Source organism: Theropithecus gelada, chromosome 18 (genome assembly GCF_003255815.1).
Source record: "Theropithecus gelada isolate Dixy chromosome 18, Tgel_1.0, whole genome shotgun sequence".
Taxonomy (NCBI): domain Eukaryota; kingdom Metazoa; phylum Chordata; class Mammalia; order Primates; family Cercopithecidae; genus Theropithecus; species Theropithecus gelada.
In genome coordinates, this window is record NC_037686.1 from 51,948,301 (window position 1) to 51,964,019 (window position 15,719).

The 15,719-nt window shown below is 43.5% G+C and overlaps 1 protein-coding gene across 3 annotated transcripts; it reads left to right on the top strand.

Moving 5' to 3' along the window:
- Positions 1-2,319: 2,319 nt before the first annotated feature.
- GRP (gastrin releasing peptide) lies at positions 2,320-13,202 on the top strand. Of its 3 annotated transcripts, none has more exons than XM_025365411.1 (3): positions 2,320-2,552; positions 7,618-7,841; positions 12,843-13,202. In XM_025365411.1, the coding sequence occupies exons 1-3, from the start codon at positions 2,414-2,416 to the stop codon at positions 12,906-12,908; spliced, it is 429 nt and encodes a 142-aa protein (XP_025221196.1). In that variant the 5' UTR covers positions 2,320-2,413; the 3' UTR covers positions 12,909-13,202. The 3 variants fall into 3 exon arrangements, with proteins under 3 accessions (XP_025221196.1, XP_025221194.1, XP_025221195.1); XM_025365409.1 differs by having other exon boundaries at positions 2,374-2,552; positions 7,618-7,860; XM_025365410.1 differs by having other exon boundaries at positions 2,414-2,552; positions 7,618-7,860; positions 12,864-13,196.
- The last annotated feature ends 2,517 nt before the right edge of the window (positions 13,203-15,719 follow it).

The window sequence follows — 15,719 nt, forward strand, 5'->3', positions numbered from 1 at the left end:
TGAAGAATTATTTCTACACTTGAATGTCTTTACAGTGGCTTCCCCTTAGTTTCATGGGGATGGTGGGAGGTGGAGGATTTCATTTGAAAGACTCTAAAATAATCTCGGTTAAACTAAAGAGAAAGCATTTTTCTACAACTTAATTTGGAGAGATAAGGGTTTAATGCATCTCCAAAGATCCAGGGTTGCAGAAGGCATTTCTTAGACCTGGGCATTTCTTAGGTTTGTTGTTCATTCACCAAATACTTCTCAAGCACCACTATGATCCAGGTGCTCCGTGGACACACAGAGGAACAACACCAAGTCCCTGTTTTGAAGCAAGCTCACTGTGTGGGAGGCAGCAAGCCTAGGGATGATCAGTTGCCTGCCAGTGGAACACTTGCCTACTGTCAGAGCCTGGGGACGAAATGCAGAGAGGCTGAGAACCCGGGAGGGATGGAGCCCAGGCCAATATGTGGGCCTTTTTCTTTTGATTTTCACTTGAATCACTCCCTGAGGATAGTATTCTTGTATTTTGTTGGAGGAAGTATTATTGTATTTTGTTGGAGGAAGTATTATTGTATTTTGTTGGAGGGTAGTATTATTGTATTTTGTTGGCTACTAAACTATTAATGATCTTAAAATTAACTTTCTTTCTCTTAGACTCAGACACATGCATGAAAATACTCTTCAGATCCAAGAATACTCAGTCATGCAATGTGAGTGTGTAATCACTTAAGAATACATTGAAGGCCAGGTGCGGGGGCTCACGCCTGTTATCCCAGCACTTTGGGAGGCCACGGTTCACTTGAGGTCAGGAGTTCAAGACTAGCCCACCAACATGGTGAAACCCCATCTCTACTAAAAGTACAAAAATTAGCTGGATGTGATGGTGCATGCCTGTGATCTCAACTACTCCACAGGCGGAGACAGGAGAATCGCTTGAGCCGGGGAAGCAGAGGTTGCAGTGAGCCAAGATTACACCATTGCACTCCAGTCTGGGTGGCAGAGCAAAACTCTGTCTCAAAAAAAAAAAAAAAAAAAAAAAAAAAGAATGTATTGAATCAGCAGATACCCAGACACAAGTGTATGTTTTCAACTTTATCAAAACCAATATCAACACTACGTTGACATGGAACAGTAAAGACCCACCAGGGAGGCAATTAACAAGCATTTGGGGAGGAACAGACCTCACCTATTCCAACCACACGGCCAACTCTGGCAGCCAAAACGTGGGCAACAGCATCCTACCAGCTTCTATTTATTGTTGCATTGCTATGGTGCCGATCCCCTTTGTATCCATGGTATTTAGAACCTCGGGGATTGGGCTGGTGACCATTCTTTAGATCTGAGAACAGAAGGAGCAGAGGAACGTTGAGCAACTCTAGAGGGGTGTGTATGTGGCAGTTTAGGGACAGTTTGAGCTTTCGGGTAGAGGCAGCCTAGGGAAACCGGCATAAAGCAGTTTCTTTCTCTATTCCATGGAAGCTGCATGCTTGTGAAAAGGGCCAGGCGTCTTCTGTCTTGCCATGCAAGTGGGCAGGGCTGCTTGGGAATACCAGGTGGGTTAAGGATACTACCCTTAAACTTAAGGTGCAGGGCAGCAGGGAAAGACAGACAGAGAGAGAGAGAGAGAGAGAGAGAGAGAGAGAGAGAGAGAGAGATGGGGAGAGGGGAGAGAGTGGGAAGGGGAGGGGAGGAGAAGAGAGGAGGGGAGGAGAGCTGCAAGAAAAAGGCAAGGTCCAGAGAAAGAGAGAGAGATCTGCAAGGAGGAGGCAAGGTCCCGAAATCTATGGACTGGGACAGCAAAGATGTGGCCTACGAAGAGAAAGGTCTGGAGAATCAGAAGGCCTTTCAATGGTGGTTCTAAATCCCTCCAGCAAAGCCCATCTATCTTTACAGCTCACCCGTCTCCATCTACACCACCCCCGAACCCCTCCTGGCCCGGATCAGGCAGCGGGGTCGCCCTCTCCAGGAATTTCAGGGCAGCTAACACTGGAGGCGCCGGCGAGCCTGGAGAGGGAGGAGTTCACTAAATTGTGTTGGATGTAAGGCGTCGAGGACCGGAGGAATTAATCCGATGTGGCGAAGGCGGACGGGGCTATGAGGAAAAAAGAGGGGGCAATGTACACTCAGCTTTTTCGTCACTCGGCTGGGAGATGGATGGTTTTCCGGACCGGGCGTCCCAGCGCCCCGGCTAGCTATAGGGAGACGTCAGAGCGCTCCGGTCCGCGGTAGAAGAGCCCCCAGCTCCCCCCGCCCGGGCTTCCATATAAAGTAGGGGCCCTAGTGGAGGCCGCAGCAGTAGCACCAGCGGCTGCGGCGGCGGAGCTCCTCTGAGGTCCGGGTCACCAGTCGATGCTCTGCCAGTAGGGCGCACAACCCAGCCTCGCCCAGCCTCTCCGCCGCGCTCCAAGGGCTTCCCGTCGGGACCATGCGCGGCCGCGAGCTCCCGCTGGTCCTACTGGCGCTGGTCCTCTTCCAGGCGCCCCGGGGGCGAGCGGTCCCGCTGCCTGCGGGCGGAGGGACCGTGCTGACCAAGATGTACCCGCGTGGCAACCACTGGGCGGTGGGTGAGTGTCCTGGCCGCGGGAGCCGCGCGCTTGGCCTCCTCTGGATCAGCCAGCCAGAGGGGACCTGTCTCCCCATTTCTTTGCGTTTCCCGGGCCCAGCTTTGGGAGCTGGGTTTGCTGTGACCCTTCTACCGAAACACCTTCCCGATTCTCCTAAAACTCCACCCCACCTTTCCCCATTCTAGGGAGCCCATGAGCCCCTCACCAGCCGGAAGCTGGTCCCCTGATCCTTTCCCGCTCGCTTCCAGCCGGTGTCTCCCCGTGTTCCCCAGGGCACCCGAGCTCCCAACTGCCAACCCCGGTGCAGATCATCTTCCCTCTGCGTGCATCCTACATCTCCTTTTGTCCGCCTAGTCTCACCCTGTCTGGCACGGTACTCTCCTAGAATAATCTTGGGGAGCGTTGTCCCTTAAGAACATCTCAGAACCCTAGTCCAGCTCGGTGGCCTCAACACCGACCGGCATGGGCTGAAATCTAAGCTGCGCCTATGCGCCCCGCAAAGCCACAGGTGTGGGGACCTCCGGCGCAGCGCTCCCGCCCTGGATTTCACATCTGTTCAGTGCGCAGTGCTCTGAATCCCGCCTGTCTGTGGCTCTCTGGGGTTTCCACAGTCCTTCTCTTCGCTTTGCAGCGATATTCTTTTCCCTGCCCTTTTGTCCTCTTTCCAGCCTACAGGCTCTGAGCTTGGGGAATCTCGCCTGCTCTCCAAGCTCATCCCGATCTCTCTGCGCCTCTGAGCTCCGCTCTTTCTCCGCCCCTCTAGACCCACGACTTCGCCCTTTCCCCTCGCTCCTTTCCCATTCCCTCTGCAACAGGTCCTGCTCTCTAGGCACCGGCTTGGAGGCTCCCTCGCCACAGCCCCCAGAACCCGGGCGGAGAGGACGGCCGCGCTGCGGGTGGGGAGGGCGCCCGCGTGTGGGGTCAGGATTCTGCTCCGCGCGCACTCACTGCTTTCGCTCAGCTGGGAGGCAGGAAGCGACCCGTAGCCTCGGCTCACCCAGCATCACCCCGCGGCTCTTGTCCTCGCCGAGCATAGCTTCCAGCAAACGCAGAGCATCCAACTTCCTCACTCCCCCACCCACCCGCCCCACAAAAGTCAACGACAACAACCCCAACCAGCTTCGTGGGAAGAGATTTAAGGGTGTGTGTGTGTGTGTGTGTGTGTGTGTGTGTGTGTGTGTATTTCCTTAGCCATCTACTTAGAAGGCGGGGCAGGGGGGCGGGGAGGGCTGGAGAACGGTGTGTTGAACAAGCACTTGCTAATTCATATCGGCTCATTCACAAATCTTGATAGAAGACAAAGAATTTGGGGAAGGGAGTGGGACTGGAACTGTTGCTTCCTCAGCTCTTCTGTGTTGTGTGTGCTTTTGTGAGGGAAGTCGAGATCTTTGGGTTGCAACACAGTGGTTTTCACTGTTGCTAAAATAATCATTTGCCAAGTCTTGACAGTTCCAGGAATGAGAGGATATGTGATCGCTGAGGGACAGGAGGAACCCAGCAGTCTGGTGTGGAGAGGAGAGGTTGGAATGGGTGAAGCTGAAAAACCCTGCGTTTCAAGAATGAAGGATGCTTAGCAGATGTTGAAGAATCCAAATTTAGAATTGATGCTTCTCAAAGAGGGTTTCTGGGAGCTTAGATCAAGTGGCCATTATCTGACCCAGCCACCAGCCAATGGGGCTGGAAAGGTGGAATGAAACTTCTGGATTCCCAATCTCTTTTTACTCATCTATATTATTATACTAATAAAGCTTATTATTAGGTAACCCTTGCAGGCCCAAAGGAGGACAATAGAGTTAACTGGGGAGCGGCATCATGTTATCTCTGGTACAAGTCAAGCCAATCTTGATTTGCTGTAGTTCTGGAGAACATCTGTCTCCAGTTATTTAGGGTGGCTGCCATTTAATTGCTCTTCATAGTGGTACTTGAGCATTTCTAATCTAAAAGAATACCAACCAGTGGTGACCCCAAATACTACTTTCATATTTATTCTCAAACGCACTTCTTTCTCTCCCTTTGATAGCTGTGCAGAGTTGAGAAGGAGCAAGGGAAAGAGAGAGGTGAAGTAGAAACTCACATTTTGGCCTAAAATTACCTTGTGGTTGAGAAAAAGTTTCCTTTGAGTAAAATGACCTCTGTTGGAATATAAGCATTGACAAGGATGAATGATGTTAGATTTTAAATTCAGCTTTCAATTATCCCAAGAAAATGCGTATCCTCTTCAATCACCAAAGACATGTAGCTTCGTTTTAATGATATAAAACTAAAGCTACATACTGCTGTCCATGAAGATGCTGTCAGCACACATTTACAGGCTTGGTAAGTAAATTGCTTCTTCCAGCTGAGAGAAGGATGGCACAGCAATGGAAAAAAAGGTTACCAGTTTGAAAACTTAACAAATGTTTATCCACTTGATGTTTGTGTGATGAAAATATAAGTCAACACTTACACTGGTGACTATTCCCTGTGCACCCATGAAATGCTCCTAACTGTGGTTCTAACTTGGATGTGAGACATATCCTAGAAGGCTGAATTTGGAAAGGCCAGTATTCAGCTGCAGAATGGCTTGTTATGGCTCCAGAAACTGTGGAATAGAATTTAAGTGTGGGTCCGGAGAAACTAGTTCTTAGGAGTACTCAACACTTTCATCTATGCCGTATTCATTTCTGTTTCAAACCATCCCTTTAGTAGTATCTTTAAATGATTGATAAAAAGAACAAAAGCCTTTTTTTCTCTGATCAAGGTTTTATTTTTTCAAGTGACTGTCTTTTGTCTGTGGTGAGATTGCCATTATTATGATATGGGCACTTGACAAATGATGCTGGGAGAAGAGGTGGAAGTGGGCGTATCATCCATGTTGCCATAGAGACGATGATTTGGTTGACAGTCACTAGCTCAAAAGTGAAATCAGACCCAGGGAATGTGTACTTCCCTGGGATGTTATAGATAGCGTGCTCTCCTTAACAACCAGTCTATGGATCTAGAGGTAAAGAACGGATCCCCACACATTCCCCAGATATGCATGTACTGAAATTTAGTACAATCAGAGACTGGAGAATGACTTTCTCCTCCCGTTTTAGAAAAGCCCACAAAATTATTCAGGCATGACAAAAATGAGGTTCTTATGTGTGATCTCTCTATCACTCCTCTGTTTTATTGGCAATAACTCTTTCTCATTTCCAGCATTCTAACTAGATGATAGGCAGTTAGAAGGGTAAGGTGACCTAGGTCATTACTGGGAGTATCAGGATTCTAGTCCTGCCTTCCAATCATCATGATTCAATTTCCTCCATATAAATAAAACCAAATGCATCACTACTTCCTGGGAAGTTGCACAACGTAATCACTGTTATGGCTGAATGCAAAGTTGCTGAGTGGACAGCTGAGCACCACGTGACCAAGCTGATAAGTGCAGAGCCAATCATTCAGGATTCCAAGCCTTCGCTTGGGGCAGTATTCCCAGTTAGGGTCCTGAAATTGTGTGAAGTCTCATGTCATAAGCAATTTGGCAAACGCTCACACTGCAATGCAGTACAACCTGATTTTAACGCTCCTTAATACTCATAGAATTATTTTTTCTCAATTACATAATGTGTCATGATATATTGGTATATAATCCCTATTTTTATAACATTAGAAAGCCTTTTGTAGACCTTATCCTTATTTCCAGATCCCAGAATGATTTTAGCTGCCTTATATTCTTAGCAAGTTAAAAGACATTGCCACGCAGTATAATAATGTAGTCTAGATTGTGAGCTGATTTTAATCCTAAAATAGTTACTTACATCTGTGTGACCTCTGGCAAGTCTCATTTTCACCAAACCAGTTAGCATATGGATCAAATGAAATCAAGCACATTTAAACATCCCATAAACTGCAAATTGCAATACACATAAAAGCAATAAAGTTGCTTACAGTGAGGGCTTCTCTGTTGGTGGATAGAACTTCTAGGAAAGGGCCTCTTTCCATTTTAAGGCTGAAGATCTTTCAAATTTTATGTTTGTCTTAAATACTTCTAATGCCAGTCAGTGTTGGCACCACAAAGACCTTTTCCTTTGCACACTTTAGATCAAAAGTACCATAGTTTAGTTGACGTTAGAAATTTCAAAGTGCTACAAAGTCCAATTACAGAGAGAGAGAGGAAAAATCAACAGTAAAAAGTAGAGAACATGAGAATATTCAAGCAAGGGTCTAAAGTGTTAAGAATGCAGACCTTGAATTCTGTACCCACTTCTGACTCCAAGTTATCCCCTCTTGCATACATAAATTTTCATGTTTTTGGTGGTTTTGCCTCCTTAACAGCTGTTTTTTAAAAAAAATTATTTACACGGCTAGCACACATTCCTGGAGCCATTGATAGACTTGCAGACACCCAAGAGAAAATTCTGCATTTATGTGGCTGTCAAGTGTTACTCGGGGCTTGTTTTCAACTTGGTTTTCACTACACTCTTAACAAACAATCAATCTAGGTAGTTTCCTAGGTTCAATCTCAACTAAAATTCTGAGAAAGTTTAAATGAAAAATTCCTTTGGTATTTTTTACTACAGATAAAAGGAAAGCAATATTTTTTAAAAACCACACAAAGAAAAGCATGGAGACTTTTATTTTCAGCAGCAATTCAAAATTGGCTGGGGAAGATGTTTAAACTCCATCTTTCAGTTGGAAATAGAATTTGGTGCATACAGAATTGATGATAGAATTTTAGATATGGAAGGCTCCTTAAATTTAATCTAGTCTACCCTGTTCATTTTATAGTAGAGAAAATTAAAGACTAGGGGTGCTACATGACTTGGCAGAGGTCACCTTACTAGCTAGTAGAGGTGCTGGAACCAAGCCCAGGGTTTCTGGGTTGCAGTTCTGAATGCAGTCTAGCTCATTGCACATTTTGAACAGACAGCAAAATCTATCTGTCATTTATGAACTAACTCTTAATAATAAAACGTGATTTATTCTGCATTTTAGGAGGAAGCAGCACAAACACAATTGATGTCCTTTTAAATTTCTCATTCGTTCATTCCCTTTGGTTACATTTGTGGCATTATGAGTGTTTTTGTTTTGGTTTTTACAGGGCACTTAATGGGGAAAAAGAGCACAGGGGAGTCTTCTTCTGTTTCTGAGAGAGGGAGCCTAAAGCAGCAGCTGAGAGAGTACATCAGGTGGGAAGAAGCTGCAAGCAATTTGCTGGGTCTCATAGAAGCAAAGGAGAACAGAAACCACCAGCCACCTCAACCCAAGGCCCTGGGCAATCAGCAGCCTTCGTGGGATTCAGAGGATAGCAGCAACTTCAAAGATGTAGGTTCAAAAGGCAAAGGTAAAAGAAACATACGTGCGAGATGGGTGGGAGGTATTTGGGGAGAGGTGGAAAGAGGGCAAGTTCAAATGAGGAAGAATAGAATTGCTTATGATATAAACCTTCATGGTTGCTATATTAGGCTAACACCAATACATGCTAAGCACATTGACAGACAATTTCTATGTGCCCTTCTTTTTGACGTAATAGTCAAAAGGATATTGATTCCAAACTCCAATTTAGGAGTTTTTTTCCAGCAATTTTGTCTATTTGCCGTTATGCATTGATGGCATATATATTTTTTTAATAGCCAGGCCCTACCAGAATGTTTTGATAGTGAGTCTGCAAAGTATTTGAGTAAATCCATGTGGATCTACAGATTTTATGTTTATTTCTGGTGAACACTAGTGGAGGTTCCTAGTTTTAGAAAAGAACATTCTTGTTTGCTACCTTTGACACAAAGGAGCACTTCTTCATATTTGTTGCAGGAGTACCTAGTTCAGGTTTCATGCTAATATTTTAAAACTCAGTGGACATATCTGAGATCAACAAATTCATCCTGTATATGATTTTATAGAGGATAGGGGAAAATAATTATACTAAACTGGCAATACTTAGTTACAAAGACAGTGAACAAGATAAGAGAGAGAATAAAACTTATAGGAAGAAAGCAAGGCAACTGAAAATGAGGTGATTATCACTAACTTTTAAGTTCCCATGAAATGTATAACAAAATACAAAATAATAATTACAATAACAATGGTGGCTAGTTTTACTGAATATTTACGATAATCCGAGTATTGGGCTAAGCAGTTTACCTCCATTTTCTCAGCTTATGCTCACAACAGTCTTAGAAGGAAGATTCTACCATTCTCTCCATTTTAGAGGTAAGGAAACTAGTCCCATAGCTTTTCATTGATAAAATCAGGGTAAGGGCCTGTGCTCAGTCTGCCTCAGACAGTCTGTACCATGCAAGACATCTTCCAGAAATGGTCGTCATTGATCTTAATATAAAGCATCCAGGCTGAAGGCCTTGCTTCTTGCTGCTTCTGACAATAAATAATACTGTTTTCCACTCACTGTACTTGGAGAGCTTCCTTCTTCACTCATTCATGGTAAAGACTGATGGCCCCTTTAGGGGCTCAGAGCTGCCTTTGCCAAGCCTCAGCTGGCTTTCTGGAGGGAAGCTTTCTATTTCATTGCCCTTTGGGTCTATTGTGGTCTTTCTCTCTCTTTTCTTTCTTTCTTTCTTTCTTTCTTTCTTTCTTTCTTTCTTTCTTTCTTTCTTTCTTTCTTTCTTTCTTACAAGTTCTGTCTATGTGGTTTCTTTCTTTTCTTTCCTTTCCCTCTCTCTCTCTTTTTTTTGTTTTTTTGTTTTTTGTTTTTTTTGACAAGGACTGGCTCTGTTGCCCAGGCTGGTCTCAAACTCCTGGGCTTAAGTGATTTCCCCAGCCTCGGCCTCCCAAATGTGGGTTTCTATGCTAAATGGAAACTGAATTTCACCTGTTACACTAAGCGCCTAGAGGGAAAGTCTTTGTAGCTTTTATTCAGAAAAAAAAAAAAAATCCCAGATTAAATCAATCAATACAGAAATAAATACCAACTTTGTGCAAAACCCCAAGCGATTGTCTGGTCCATACCTGTGTCATAGGTGTTATGTCATCAGCCCCCTTCTTTACTGATGGATCCCATACTCTGAGGGCTCTGTGAACTTGCAGGTGACTTCTCAGATTCTAGCTGGCCATCCTTTTTCATGGTCAGGTGCTTTGCTGGAGTTCCTGTAGGTGGATATCCAACAGCAGTACCCTTCTCATTTGTCTGAACAGTAACAAAAATTGCCGCCACAAAACCCTCGAAAATAATTTTTGCAAACATTGAAATGGACTTGCCCTCATAGCTCGTTCATGAAATACTCCCCTCTATTAACACACAATCATATTACTATTCTATAGTGCCTCATTTTTTAAACAAACAGCAGTGTCCAGTTTGTGTTATTTTATTTCCTCAACCTGGCCCTGCGTATCTTTGGAATCTTTTGGAAAATTCAACTCCTTTCTTAAGGATCAAAAATTTTCCACCATATTCAGAAGAATATTCTGTAAGCTTCAAAGGCAATGGCAAAAAGAATAGTTCCACAAAGATGTCTGAGTAGCAGTAAAATAGGATGGGTGGAGTGGGCAGCTGCGGACAGTGACTGCTTAAAGGGGGCAGTCCTCATGCCAAGTGAACTGAAAAAGGTCATCAAAAAGATTATTTTAAAAATCGGGCTTTCTTTTTCTATTATTTTTATGCATTGTTTTTCTTTTTACAGGTTTAGAAAGCCCGTCTCATTTCATTCCACCTCCAGTTGAATAATTAGTTATTGCACACATTGGTACTATTCTTTTGGCTTTATTTCCTAGTAACACAAAAACAAATTCCACAGTTAGTCTTTGCAGAGACCAAAATATTTTATTGCTTCTCTTGCACTGGAAATTCCACCTCAATGAAAGTATGTTGTTATGAAAATTGAAAACACCTTACAATGATCTGACTCAAAAAGAAGGGGTGCCAAGAGATTAGTTCTATTAGAAACCCATATATCTCCCATATCTTAGAGTTATGGGAGTGTTAGAGAGAAACTTAATAACTTAGCCAAGCATTGCCAGAATTAGCAGCAGGAGTTTTCAGAGGCTGAAGGACCGTTCTTAAAATTAAAAACTATCTACATATGCTCTCCTCTCTCATTTTAGTAATAAAACATCAAGTACTGTTGCCAATTCTCTTGGAGCTGTAGTTAGAAACTCCAAGCATTTCCTATGTTTTGATGACAAAGATATTTACTTAATTCATAAAGGATGTGTGTAATGTGCACTGAAACTAGGTTACTCGATCATGGAAACAGCTCCAGAACTTTCAGAGCAATTATGCCCAGCAATGTTCAAGGTTAACCTTAATCCTTTTAACTGTGCCCTTCTCACAGATCTTTTAATTCTTTCTTTTTTTTTTTTGAGATGGAGTCTCGCCCTGTAGCCCAGGCTGGAGTGCAGTGGCGCAATCTCAGCTCACTGCAAGCTCCAACTGCCGGGTTCACGCCATTCTCCTGCCTCAGTCCCCTGAGTAGCTGGGACTACAGGTGCCCACCCCCACCATGCCCGGCTAATTTTTTGTATTTTTTTTTTTTTTTAGTAGAGACGGGGTTTCACCATGTTAGCCAGGATTGTCTTGATCTTCTGACCTCGTGATCTGCCTGCCTCGGCCTCCCAAAGTGCTGGGATTACAGGCGTGAGCCACCGCGCCTGGCCCAAATCTTTTAATTCTATTCTGCAATTAATGAAACTTTTCCCCCATGGTTTCTGCAACATGAGACTGTTCTGTTTCTGCAAGATGAAACTCATCCCCATGGATGAAGCTCCAGGGCCTCATCCATGATCCTGGATGTGGTTGTGCATTGTCCTGAGTTTCAGTGGAGGTTTTAGTTGGCCTTTGGTCTCCCTTTATAATTTGGACTTAGTCCCTTATTCTTTGCAGCTTAGGTCTCTCCTTTTATTTAGTGGACATGAAGGGGGCAAGGAAATGAGCTACAAAGGCTGTTATGGAAAAGAAAGTAAATGTGTTCGTTCTTCACTTTTAAGGGACTACTCTCACTGTCTCATCAAATCAGTACAGAGAATAGGAAGGTCTTATTTCTGAATATTTGAAATGCTCCAAAGGAAGTGCCAAATATAGAAAAAGCAACATACAATCAAGAATCACTCATAACCTTCTGATTACGCTGGCACTTTCTATGACGGAGCAGAGTGAAGCTGGCTCCCACCTAGAATACAGCTCCTCCCCCCCCCCCACAGTAGACCCCCCCCCCCCACCATTGCCTCCCAGGTCCTTAATCTTCCTAGTTTCCACAATTCTCTTTTTCCTTTTAGCTTTTATTCCTTCCAGCCAAACCTCTTTTATTCAACATTTTGAGCCAATGGGGGACTTACTTAGATTTTTTCCCCCACACATTAGCTTTTATGACCAGTGACTCATAAGGCAAGATATGTGCTGGCATCTTCGGACAGGCGGCAGTCTTTAATAGGGCAGCCTGGGTTGGTGGAGGCGAGCAAAGCTAATTGGCATGCGTGGGAATCAAACCCCAGGCCCTGGGCTCATTAGCACATGGTCAAAACAACTGAGCCACAGAGCAGGTAATAATTTGCCCAAGAATATCAGTAGTTCTTTTATTAGAAACAAATGGCTGATATGGAAGTTGGGGAATCTGAATTGCCAGAGAATCTTGGGAAGAGTAATAAGCTCTAGTCTCAACGAAAAGTGTTTTTTCATCTCAGCGCATAAAGGGTGCTATATGGGAACAAAGAAGTATTTTAAAATTATAACTACTCTTTCTTTCTTTAGTCTTAGTTAATTTGAGCAGAAGCCACAACAAGCAAACCACAATAAATTTAGAATTGGCAGAAATCCAAATTAACTCCTTTTCCCAAGTTTCCACACTACTACCATTTACAGTTGTAGGTTTGTAATGTATAATTATGTAATCCAGAAACCAGCTTTGATTTGTGTAATGATGCATTGTCAAAGTAAGCAAAGTAAGAATTCAAATTCCACATTCCCAGAATTTACCACTCAGCTGCTCCTCTAGTAATAAGTTCCTGGGGATAGTACATTAACCAACATTGATTAAAACATACCTGAGTAATCATATCAGGGTGCACGTTAAGCTGATAAAAACAATAAGATCCCAAAATGCAGTAGCTCAAAAAAAAAAGTAGAAGTTAATTTGTCTCTTGGGGGACAGCTCTGGTTCTCCAATGTTGCATGCTCAGAAACACCTGCAGGGCTTGTGAAAGTACAGATTGCTGTGCTCCGCCCCCAGAGTTTCTGATTTAGTAGGTGTTAGGTTGAACCAAGAATTTGCCTTTCTAACAAGCTCGCAAGTGATGCTGATGGCTTGTAGGAATGGATTTACTTCTAGGATTAGACTTCAGCTCACTCTGTTTGCTGAACTCTTTCTAATATTTCTTAAGTTGGTAGACTCTCTGCTCCAGGTTCTCAACGTGAAGGAAGGAACCCCCCAGCTGAACCAGCAATGACAATGATGGCCTCTCTCAAAGGAGAAAAACAAAACCCGTAAGAGACTGCGTTCTGCAAGCATCAGTTCTACGGATCATCAACAAGATTTCCTTGTGCAAAATATTTGACTATTCTTGTATCTTTCATCCTTGACTAAATTCGTGATTTTCAAGCAGCATCTTCTGGTTCGAACTTGTTTGCTGTGAACAATTGTCGAAAAGAGTCTTCCAATTAATGCTTTCTACATCTAGGCTACCTGTTGGTTAGATTCAAGGCCCCGAGCTGTTACCATTGACAATAAAAGCTTAAACACAGGCTGTTCTCTTATTTCAATCCCAAATGAGAGGATAGTGTGGCAGAGATGAACAAACAGCTTGAGGACGTACTCATGTGCTCACTGACCAAGTCAGGCTGAAGCTCTCCCCTTTGAATCCTTGTAGTGACTAAGAGCCTTTCCAGAGGCTCCCTCACTTTCTCATTCCCATCAGGTGGGCCAGGTTGAAGATGGAGGCTAGCCCTATTCATCACTTAAGAATTCCCTAGTCTTCAGCCCCTACCATGACCAGGTATTTTGCTGATATTATTGATGGACACCTCCTAATAGTCCTTTAAGCTCAGAATTATCATTTCTATTTAACAGATGAGGAAACAGAGGATTAGAGAGATCAAGTGCCTTGCCCAAGTCACGTAGTAAATGGAAGTGGGATCTAGATATCCACAGTCACCAGATTTCCTGCATTACTCATTTTAAACCTCTCTTTCAGTATAGTTATGCCTAGCAAGTAGCACTGTTTTTTCAAAATTTCATCGCCAGTCTGGGAGGAGTCGTCCCCAGTGCCACATTTAGTTAGCTCCACAGCTAAAGGATAAGATGAATTCAATTCCTTCCATTTTTAGAGAATGTGGCCTGGCAGTTCGTTAACACTCACTAGTTCTATTTTTTTTTTTTTTTTTTTTACCGGTTCCTTTTTTATCATGACATTTGCACATTAACAGATTTCGAAGCTTCTTGCCATATGTTTAGAATTTTTTTCATTTAGGAGAATCACATTTGCAACCCTAAAGAGATTTGTCTTGCTCTTATTTTGATTACCTAAGAACCACATAAGAGATGACGTGTTCTTTCTAATTTCTTTTAAACCCATGTTGATTCACAACATATACACAGCTAGACCTGGGAAAACGTGTGAACTGTGTTTTCAGTGTTACCACGTTCCTCTACAGGGCCCCGTTCTCTATCATGAGACTATCTTCAGCCTCTTTCCCAAGAACTTGATCCTGATCTATGTCAACTAAAGCCCCCATGCCGCTGATGATGAAGGTGTAAGCCTTCTCAAGGATTTGCCTTGCAATAGGACAGTCATAGAGCTAAAAATGAAACAAACAAACCAAAAAACCTTCCAGATCCAGAGGAAGCTTTCTCTAATGGTGGGATTTCAGGCAAAGAGAAAAGGTTTCCTCAATGCTCCTAGAAGAACCCATCCAGACGATCACTTGTTTGGCTATTTCACAAGAGTAAACCTATGTGATCCCGTGTTTTGGCAGCCGTCACTTTTTTCCATGAACTCTGATCGTGAAGTAAGAACAGCTCTCTCAAATCTCCTCACGCTTGCAGTGCTCCTCTGTGCCAAACCCAGATCAAGGTTAAAATCTTTTTGAGAGGTCTACTCTTTCCGACAAAATTTTTAAAAAAATTATTTGCAAGGGTAGTTATATTACATCACACATGTGTGTGCCTATTGGGTCAGGTAATTTTTAGCTGAAGATAATAGCATCCAACTTGGGTAGTTTAAGTAGAAAAGGAGAAAACTGATGGGTAGATATTAGTCAGGGAAGACCAGAGAACCAGGCTCAAGCCTAATCTTGCAGGCTCAGTGCCCAAAGCCATGTCTCTAATTGTATTGATGAGGTGACTACCCCTAGAAGCATGCTACAGAACTGCCTGAGTCTGCACTCTCTTCCTCTGCCTCCGCTACCACCTGTGCCTACAGTAGAATCCCCTCCAGAGACTCCCAAATCAGTCTTGAATGAGTGTCTGATCGGTGGAACCTCCATTATATCTCTGTACCTAGCTGCAAGAGCTGCTGGGAAATGGAGTTTTTAGGATTCTACTTTGGGAATGTGGGACTAAAATAATGGGACCCTATCAAAATGGAGAGAGGGTGTTCAGAGATGTGGTTGACCACAAATAATATATGCCCCTTCCCTTTTTCCCCAAAAAGAATTTTCCCTTTGATTCCTGTCCATCCCTACTCTAAAGAACAGTTAGTCCCTAGCCTGGGACTCAGGGAAAGCGGGATCCTGGTGGCTGTTCTGCACAGCACACAGTCCAGGTGTGTCCATAGTACAGCAAGATGAAAAGATTGCTTCTAAGAGCAGATACCTTAGAAATCCTTGCAGCAAAGCAGGATAATCAGAAGGAAGAATCCAAAAGGGAGGAAAGCAGTAATGGCCTTTGAATTTCTCCTTTGAAAAGCAGTCTTTTTTTTTTTTTTTTTAATTTTCATTTTTTAGTGCCCCAGGGTGGATTGCTCTGGGCAATTTGGCAGTTTTCACATGTGATCAGCGGTTCAGTAACACACCAAGCAGGCATTTCCAGCAGTGCAGTACAATTTCTAGCCTCAAAATGCTCGCCTTGTAGTCCCTACTTGGGGAATATTTAATCATTACCTAGCATCTTTACCTAGCTTGGCTGTGTGGGGAGTAATCTAAGTAGAATGTGAGATTGCATTATTCACTTCCTTAGCCACTGGCTGTTTTATTCAGACAACATGAAATAACTCTTCAAGGGAGACCTGTAATTATGAACCATTGTCATCCTCACAGCAACA

What these genes read in the sequence shown, in the direction of transcription:
- GRP (XM_025365409.1), top strand. Translation starts at nt 2,414, where the DNA reads ATGCGCGGCCGCGAGCTCCCGCTGGTCCTACTGGCGCTGGTCCTCTTC. An exon ending in TGGCAACCACTGGGCGGTGG is followed by an intron (nt 2,553 to 7,617) that starts GTGAGTGTCCTG and finishes TGGTTTTTACAG; the next exon opens with GGCACTTAATGGGGAAAAAG. An exon ending in TGTAGGTTCAAAAGGCAAAG is followed by an intron (nt 7,861 to 12,842) that starts GTAAAAGAAACA and finishes ATATTTCTTAAG; the next exon opens with TTGGTAGACTCTCTGCTCCA.